The sequence below is a fragment of the Talpa occidentalis genome, unplaced genomic scaffold (assembly GCF_014898055.3).
Source record: "Talpa occidentalis isolate TD23 unplaced genomic scaffold, MPIMG_talOcc4v2.1 talOcc4.17, whole genome shotgun sequence".
NCBI classification, from domain to species: Eukaryota; Metazoa; Chordata; class Mammalia; order Eulipotyphla; family Talpidae; genus Talpa; species Talpa occidentalis.
Window position 1 is genome coordinate 58,155,179 of NW_023601754.1, and position 9,554 is coordinate 58,164,732.

At 47.1% G+C, this 9,554-nt stretch overlaps 1 protein-coding gene across 1 annotated transcript; it reads right to left on the bottom strand.

The window, feature by feature from the left end:
- Window positions 1-304: 304 nt before the first annotated feature.
- Window positions 305-9,456, bottom strand: SDHAF2 (succinate dehydrogenase complex assembly factor 2). Its single transcript, XM_037517811.2, has 4 exons — window positions 9,397-9,456; window positions 5,754-5,977; window positions 5,541-5,650; window positions 305-1,054 (listed from the first exon to the last, which is right to left on the bottom strand). Exons 1-4 carry the CDS (start codon window positions 9,430-9,432, stop codon window positions 924-926), a joined length of 501 nt encoding a protein of 166 aa, XP_037373708.1. The 5' UTR covers window positions 9,433-9,456; the 3' UTR covers window positions 305-923.
- Window positions 9,457-9,554: the final 98 nt, after the last annotated feature.

Below are 9,554 nucleotides of genomic sequence, written 5' to 3' on the forward strand. Positions count from 1 at the left end.
CGCGGCGCGGCTCATCATTGCCGACCACCTCCCCATCCATTCCGGCCTGCCCGCCTCATGGCTAGCCGTCGCAGGCCCAGCCCACTCTGCCCGCACAACCCCTCCAGGGAGCTCAACTCTTCCAACTAACTCGCTCTGACATATGATTTCCTGTGTGTTGTTATCCTGTCAGCTAAAATCACTGTGCAGAGTAGAAATGCAAAGTTTGTTATAGCACCACATGGAGCTAAAACCTACGATCACGGCTTGCAAAACCCTATAAAGCCATGACTATGGATTATATGAGGAGAGAAAATGAAAATAACTGCAAGGGCTGGGCACTGTGATTTTCCTTGTTTTTTCAATGTTCTTTAATATTCAGTCATCTTTCAGCTTACAAAGTGAACATTTTAGACACACCCTGAGGAGGAGGTTGTTGCCGCTTAAGCAGCATGCCCACACAGGGCTGCCTGCTGCCCTCATTCTGCCTGCTGTGTCTCTGAAGGGTTCAGCTCAGGGGGTGGGTTAGCTTTCCTGGCAGAGAGGATCACAGCGGGTCAGAAGGGGGAAATGCACTTAAACAAAGCTTTCCCTCCAGCCCGAGGCTGGCTGCTTTCCACTAAGCACGCGCAGCTGCCTCACCATGGCCTCCCCTGCAGCGCCCCCCTGTGGCACAGCCTATCTCCAGAGCCAGGAGCCAGAGAACAGGCTTCGTGCCGGCCACACAGAAGAGCCACTTCTGAGGCTCAGAACTGAACAAAAGACAATGTCACAAAGAGTCAAGGAACATTTACTTGTCCTAGGAGAGGTGGATTCATCACCTGCGGCGGGACCCATGGTCTGGGTGGGCTGCATATCTAAGGTGAAGCAGGAAACACAGGCCAGTGTTGATCAGGAGCAGCTGGGGCCAAGGAAAGTGCCCCGTGACAGGCAGGGTGCCCTGCTCAGCTCTGCTTTTCAAAAAGGTATTCGAGATCCGGGGCACGCAGTCTCTGCTCTTTGTTTTTGTTTTTAGCAAAATCTCTCAGCAGTGCCATGACTTCGTTTTCAAATATCTCCGGGGCTGGTTTTGCTTCTGCAGAAGAACAGGCAGACAGGAACATGGCAGTCAGTCAGTGCTCAGGTCCGGGACCCCAACACCAGCAGCACTGGCCTTGGCCCAGAGCCACAGTGGGCACACACGGGCACAGCTGCTCCACTGTGCTTTGCAGACACTGCATATGTATACATATATATGTATATTTTAACAAAGTGTGGCAAAAAAAGATTACAATTCACTGAAGGCTCGGATGATGCTTAGCATTTTTTAGCAACAAAGAATTTTTTAATTAAGGTCTATATACATTTTTAGACAGAATGCTGTCGTAGACTCAACACTGTATAAACAACGATTATATGCACTGGAAAGCCAAAAACACCATGTGACCTGCTTTACTGCAATAACTGCTTGATCATGGTGGTCTGGAGGCTGACCCACGTCCCAGGGCATCTCCAGTCTTCCTGTATGTGGACGAGCAGCCAGGGCAGGAGGTGGCCCCCCATGGCACCCTGCGTTGTAGACTCACACTGGAACAGCTGCTCCCACTTGTTTATGACCTGTCTGTGGTTGCTCTGTGCTAAGAAGGCAGAGCCGAGCAGGCGACCGCACAGCCACCGGACTACAAGGACTCACTATCTGAGCGTGTACGGACAAGTGTGCCAACCCCGGGCCTGTCCAGTCTTGGCTGCACGACCTTGCTCTGCATTTGGCATTTCGGCTGTGTCCTGAGATTGTGTTTTCCCTTCTAGTCTACAAATTTCCTACGGCAAAGGGCCTTAGTTGTAAGGAGAGAAGCTAATCATTCTTATAAACTTAAGCAAAAGGGAATTTGGGGAAAGGACATTAGAGGCACAAAAATGACCCAAACTGGGAGACCCAGATACACACGGCCAGGCACAGAGGCTCCCAGAGCAGAGAGCGCCAGGCCCTCGGGCGCGGGTGCACACTCCCCTACACCTTTCCTTCTGCCCGAGACACTCACCCAAGACCCAACTGACAAGCAAAGACTCCCACTGGGAAAGCTTAGGGCACGTGCTCTAGGACGACCCACCTACCACGCCTGATTAGAGCCTAGGGGAGGGCGTTCCTCAAAACCATGTTTGGGTCCCCTCATTCAGCCCAGGGCCTGGCATCTGTTTTTCTGTAACAACCAAAGCAAGATAGAGATTTAGGCTCCCCCTCAGAACGCTGGAAGCTGGGAGCCATCCTGCACTCACCCTAACGAGAGCACCAGGTAAACTGTTAACAAATGAAGTTATTTAGGCAGAAGGAAAATTATACCAGACACAAAGAAAAGACAAGCTCTAGAAATGGCTAAAATGAAGATAAATATAAAATATACTTGGGCCTCCCCTGGTGGCGCAGCGGTTGAGCGCTGGGCTGCGAAGCTGCCCGCAGCCTCTGCAGTACCTGTTCGATCCCCGACCGCCGGGGAGGGTCCCACATGGCGCCCAGACCTCTCCTGCCACCCGCTGCTCCCTCAGCAGTGTATTTTGTCAGTCTTCCTGTTCTGTTCCCTGCTCTGGCTCTGGTGAATTCTCTCGTCCTCCCACGCTTCTGACTGTACCCAGTGCTTGTATAAATAAATAAATAAAATATACTTTGTACTTAATATCTAGACATTATGTCATGTATATATTTGTACATTATATGCTGCAACTTACATACTTACAAATATAAAACAAAATGTATCTTTGCCCTTGTTTTAAGTCACTATGAAGATAAAAAAATGGAAAATGTGGCTTATAACATAAGTAAAAGTAAAAAATATGATCATGATCACACAAACGGTGGGAGGAAGGACTGATAAATGGGGCACTGTTTAAAATTGCTAAATTTGTGGTAACTCATTACATAGCAATAGAAAACCAATATAGAGAGAATCAAAAGAAAGCTGGTATAGTGTCTACATTACTATCAGACACTTCAGAGCAAGGAAAATTATCTGCAATAAAGACAGACATTCTATAATGATAAAGGAGTCAATTCATTAATATACAACGTTAAATATGTCTTCCTATAACAGATCCAAAATACATGAAGCAAACACAGAGAACTGAAAGGAGTAACAGACAAACCCACAATTACAGTGGGAGATTTCAACAGTCCTCATTTAGTAACTGACAGAACAAAATCCAGAGAACATGCATCAGACTAAAGAAGACACTCATGGGAGGTCCCAGACAGTGCAAGAGAGCAAGTGAAGTAAAAGACATAAAGGGCAGACAGACTGAGAAAGAAGAAAATGCCCTCTGTTCAGATAGCACAACCACCTACCCAGAAAATCCCGAAGAATCTATAAAAGGGCTTCAGGAACTAAGTGAGTTTAACAAGGTCACGATATACAAAGTTAACACACAGAAATCAGTTGCATTTCTATAGCCAGTTTACCAATGATGGAAAATTGAAAAGGTTTTTAAAGGACCATTTATAACAGCACCAAAGTATGGGAAATGCCCAGGCACAAATCTAGCGGGTGCCCAAAATATACTGAACACTGCAGAACACAGACTGCAGCAGGCAGTACCCAGCTAGTTCAGGACAGTGCCCAGGTAGTTCAGCTGCTGGTACCATGCCCCTGTGTGACCCCCCTTGAGTGTGGTAGACCCTAATGACTGGATTCTAACTAACAATATGGCAGAGAGGACAGAGAGACGTTTCTGTGACAAAGTTACAAAAGACAGGGACTCCATCTTGCTTCTAAACTGTCTCTACTGCCTTCCTGGCTGGCATGCTTTAAGGAGCAAGCTGCAAGGGGGCAGAGGCCATGACAAGGAATAGAAGGTGGCCTCCGGGCAACAGCCAGTAAGGAACTGAGGTACACAGGCGAAGAACCCAAGAGGAACTGAATTCTGCCCACACCGGTGAGCTTGGAGGCAGCTCCTCCCTCAGTGGAGCCTCCGCATGAGACCCTGGGCCCCTGACCTGACAGCCTGTTGCAATTTCAAGACAAACTGAAGCACAGAACTCACCTAAGCAAGGAGATGCTAAGTACACATGGGTTGCTATAAGTCAGTAACTAAGTTTTGGGATGATTTGTTATGCAGCAACAGATAATTCACTGATTAAAGAAATCAAAGGCCTAAATAAATGGACATATACTAATTTCATAGATTAGACAATTCTAAATTGCTACAAGAATCTTCCCAAATTGACCCATCATTTTACTACAGCCCCAATCAAAATCCAGTAGCTTTTTTTTGAGTAATTGAAAAACTGATTCTAAAACTAAGAAATTCCTAGAATAAAACAAGGAAAAGTGTTCTATCTTGGGGTCAGGTAGAATTCTTAGACACAGTATAAAAACACAATCCACTAACAAAAGCTGATACATTGTATTTCACTAAAATTAAAAAAAAAAAAACAACTGCTCTCTGATGGACAATGTTTAGATAAGCCATAGATAGGGGGCCTCCCTGGTGGCGCAAGGGGTTAAGAGGGAACCTATGAAACTGTCTGCAGCCACTGCATCATGACTTCGATCCCCGGTCCCCTGCCAGCCAGGGAGCAACCCACATGGCGCAGGAGACCTCTCCTGACTCACCCGCTGCTCCCCTCAGCAATGTACTTTGGTCAAGCTGCCTGTTCTGTTCCCTACTCTGTCTCTGGTGGATCCTCTCACCCCCCACGCCTTCTGGCCTGTACTCCAGCTCATGTATGCATAAATGAATAAATCTTTAAAAAAAAAAAAAAGGCCATAGATAGGGAGAAAGTATTTGCAAGATATCTATCTGATGAAAGACTTGAATTAATAACACTTAAAACTCAGCAAGAAAACAAACAACTGAATTTGAAAAATAGTGAAGGGAAAATGTGAAGAGACACATCACCAAATAAGCACTTGAAAAGTCTTCAATATTATCAGGATCAGGTCCATGCCAATTAAAACTACTATGATACATCTCTGCATATTTCTTAGAATGGCTAAAAATAAAACCGAGGGATACCCTGGCAATACCAAATGCTGTCGAAGATGTGGAACACCCACCCCTCCCTTCACGCCCAGGTCCTGCCAATCGCTGGGCTTCTGCGCCAACAGCCGAGCCTTTCTGGAGGGCCGCTTCTACCATGAGAAAGAAAGCATCAGTCTGTCTCGTTTAAGAAGTTTTTGTTTGGGGTTTGGTTTCTTGCTTTCTTTTTTTAATTCTAACCAAAGCTAATTCTAACTACACACAATTGGAATTTATTCTTCACAGTGCCGGAGGGCAACTGCCTCAGGACTCCTGCGGGACAGGCTCCGAGGGCTGACGGCTCCCACTCTACTCCCAGTCTGGTTAGTGACGTCCCATACAATTCCACTAAACCCCCTTCTCTGCTGAAGTTAGACAGAATAGGTTTTTATCGCTTGCAAACAAAGATCCTGAACCTAAACAAATTTTATATACTTGGAAGAATTCAAAGTGTGTAGGCTGAGTGTCTGTTGTGTGAAGAAAAGAAAAAAAAATTGGCCAGGATATAATTCCAGACTCAGAGCAGCACCGTCACCCCCGCTTTCAGATGCTGGTGCTGATCGCACCCGTACCTGTGGCCCAGTGGTAGATGTCCCAGTCATTACTGGGTTCGTTGATCAGGCGATCGTAGAGGTTTAGCTGCTTCTCTGTCATACGGTGCAAATGTTCTTTGGCAAAGAGGCTAAAAACGAGAACGAGAAAGGCAGAGCCGAGAACGTTAAAAAGGTGGTCGTTTCTGCTCAAAGCCCAGTAACGCCAAGATCCCCAAGACCCCCAAGACCCACCTCAGCAGAATGCAGTTTTCCAGCATCCCCCTCTTTCTGCTCTCATAGAGCAGGCGGGCTCTCTTGGTTTCTATGGATTCATCGGTTCGCTCCTGCCATGGAGGCAAAGGGATTTCAATCATGTCTTTTTGGGAATCTGCTGGGCTGTCACCTCTGTAGCAGCGTCTGAATGATGTCACGCTGAGGGAAGGTGACACGAGACGGTGACTTGACAGGGCGAGCATCTGAAACAAATGGGGCACAAGCACCTTCATGAGAACAACTGTCATCACTGTCACTCACTCAATGCCTGCTGGGGCTCAGGGCATCCGAGCTCATGTGGTCCCTAAGACGTTACGCTGACGCTATCCCCACTTTACAGCTGAGGAAACCGAGGCTCAGAGACATGAAATAACTTATCAAGGTCCCCCAAATAGCAATTCCAGTTAGGACTGGAACCCAGCCCTCACTGCGAGCATAACCAGTGCCTTCCCAGAGATTCTCCAGCTGAAATATTTCCCACTTCCTTGCATTCCCTTAAAATTCCTCCAGTATGGTATGTATGCTATCACTACGTCTATGTTAAAATCGAACCTGAGCATGGAGGGGGCATGCTCCTTAATCCCTAATTCCAAGAGCAAAAACTATCAAGATGTGATGAGAAGGTGGTGATGTCAGCATGATGGCTGACTAGGAAGCCTCACACACCCCTCTCGTAGAGACCCCGGCTCCACAATACACAGACCAGTTCCCTTTACAAGGATCCAGAAACCTGTTTAGAGGCTCCTGAACTGCAGGAGCGGACAACAACTGCACCAGAGCAGGAAGGGAAATTCATGGCATCATTCACTGTAGTCCCTTCCTCTTCCCCATGATGGTGTGATGAGAGGAAACTCCCCGCTCCTGGCTTTTCAGGGGGCTGTCTAAAGGTCTCGTTTTTTGCCTTGCCTACATTTAAATGCTGACAGGCAGAGGCACCAGGGTGGGGGCTGCTGAGGACAAGGGACACTCACCCACTGTGGTCCCTAACCCTCACTTGGCACAGAACAAGCAGGAGAAAACCTCCAACTTCTGACTTTTCCCTGGAGGAAAGAGTTGTAATGTGTGTCCAACATTCTAGCTTTTTCGGGAGCTACCTGTGAGACTGGTTTCTGCCTCGCCTATCAAAGCACCAACAGGAGCCAACAGTTAAAGATAACTGGGGGCTTATGAGAACAGAGAGCTGGGAATGTCATTGCTGCTTCCGAGGACCCCATGGTACAACAGACAGAGGCCAATATAGCTTGGCAGCCTGTCCTCTGGAGTGGGTTGGGCAGAAGACGTGCGGAACATGCATCCAAAGTTCCTGATTTTCAGGGAGCTTCCCAAATAACTGTTTCTGTCTCTGCCAACTTGCAGCACTGATAGGACCTGGCATCCCTAGACATCTGTAGAAACCTGGTGGCTGCGGAGAACAAGAGCTCCAAGAACCTGCAGTACTACAGACAGACAGGAGAGGGGGCAAAAGATCATGCGCTCCTGAAAAAGGAAACAAACAAATCCCCTCTGAATGAGAATTTACACCTTCAAATGTAGAGAAAACACATCCACAGAAAAGGTTTGAGAGGAACCCAGCATCTCTGGATGGGATGACTGGTGAAGATCTCTCCCTGTACGGGTCCAGCCCAAAAAGTGTAGGTCCCAACACAAATTTTCAAAGGGCAGCAAGAAACAGGACTCATGACCTGTTCAAAAGAACAAAATAAAATCCTAGAAACCAACCACCCGAAAGAAACGGAGGTTGAAGAATTACCTGTCAAAGAATTCAAAATAATGGTCATCATGTGCACAATGAGTTCAGTAAAACAAAGACTGTTAACAAAGAAAATATAAGAACTGAACAGAAGTTTTACAACTGAGGAGTAACTGAATTGAAAAATTCACTGGCAGATTTGATCAAGCAGAACAATCGATGAACTCAAAGACAGGTTACGTGGAATGACCCAAGCAGAGGAAAAAAGAATGAGTGTGAAGAATGGTGAAGGGACTTCTGGGACACCATCCAAGGGACCAATAAACACACTATGGGAGTCCCACTAGGAAAAATGAGAAAGGAGCATAAGCTTACTTGAAGAAAGAAAGGTCAAAAATTTCCCAAATCTAGGGAAAGACATGGACATGCAGATTCAAGAAGCCCAAACGATGCTAGACAGCAATGATGAAGCACAAAGTTCACCGATAAAGGTAAACCCTGCAATATTGTACAGTGGCGTAAAAGACAAAAATATTTTAAAATCTACCAAAATATGCTAGTGGACTTACAAAAATGTGAAATGGTGACACATCAGTAACATAAAGTAGGAAATAAAGGAACAGTTTTGCATGAGATTAAATTGTTAAATTATACTGTTATCAGCATAACTTGTTTTATGAACACTGCATCCTACCCACAAAGTTGTACACATTAGAGAAAGGAATCGAAGCAAGTATCTATCAAAAAAAAAAAATCAATGACACAAAGGATGTCAGCAAGCGAGGAAAACAAACACAGGAGCTACAAGACAGAAAAAACCAAACGGTCACAGAAGTCCTTCCACAGATTGAACTCCCCACGTCAAAAATACAGAGTGGCTGCGTAAGTAAAACAAGATCCAACTATATACAGTACACAAGAGACACACTTTAGGTGTAAAGATACACACAGGCTGAAAGTGAAAGGATGGAAAAACATCCTGTGCCAGTGATAACCAGAACATACTAATGTCCCTAGTTATGTCAGACAAGAGATCTTCAGTCAAAAACTGTCACAAGAGCATTATATGACAGTTTGATTCACCAAGGAAGCTATAACAATTACATATGCAACCAACACCAACGAGAACACTCAAATGTATGAACCAGAAAACACTGGCAGAGGTAAATGGAAAAAGAGATATCAACACAATGTTAATAATTTAATACCTGAGGACTTGAACATGACAGAGCAAATGGAACATACAGAGAACATCCTGCCCAAGCCCCCTTCGGGACAGTTCATGAATAGGTCACCAAACAAGTTAGCAAATTTAAGACAGAAATCATCCCAGGTCTCCTTTCTGAGCACAATGAACTGAACCCAGAAATCAATAGATGGAAAACTGGAAAATTCACAAATACTTGAAAAATCAAATGTCATGCTTGCTCCTGAACAATGGCTGCTTTAAAGGGGCCAAAGAAGAAATCAAAAAGGAAATTAGAAACTATCTCGAGACAAATGAAAACATAAACATACAAAAACCACGAGCTGCAGCACCAGCAGCCGAGAGACGTTCCGCAGCGAGGAAAGTCTGCATTCATGAGAACCACCTCACGATCCGGCATGAAATCACCCCAGGGCAGCAGGAGACATGAAGGGGCGCCCAGAGGCGGTCGGGCGACCTTCACCTGGAAAATCGGTAAAATCCGAGCCGGGCTTCCCACGAAGAGGACTCGGCCCGCGCATCCCCACAGACGCGCGGCGGGCTCGGGCGGCGGCGCAACGACCCGCGTCTCCTCCTAAGTGGCGGGGTGACCTCTCCAGGGCCGCCCTCGCCGGGCGCCGCCAGGCAGCTGGACGCGCCCCGCGGTCTCCATGACAGCGGAGGACGCCGAGACCCAGCCCTCGCCGCGGCCAGCCCAGAGCCCTCACGCCGCGCGATGTGCTCACCCGCGCCAGAGCCGGGGCCACGGCCACCGCCGCCATCTTCCCCACCCGCGCCGGAAGCCCGCTCCGGCCTCTTCCGGGAACTCCCGGACGCCAGGCCCGAGGACGCGGGCGCTGCAGCCCCGAGCCGGAAGTAGCGTCCGTGCGTGTGGCGGAAGTGG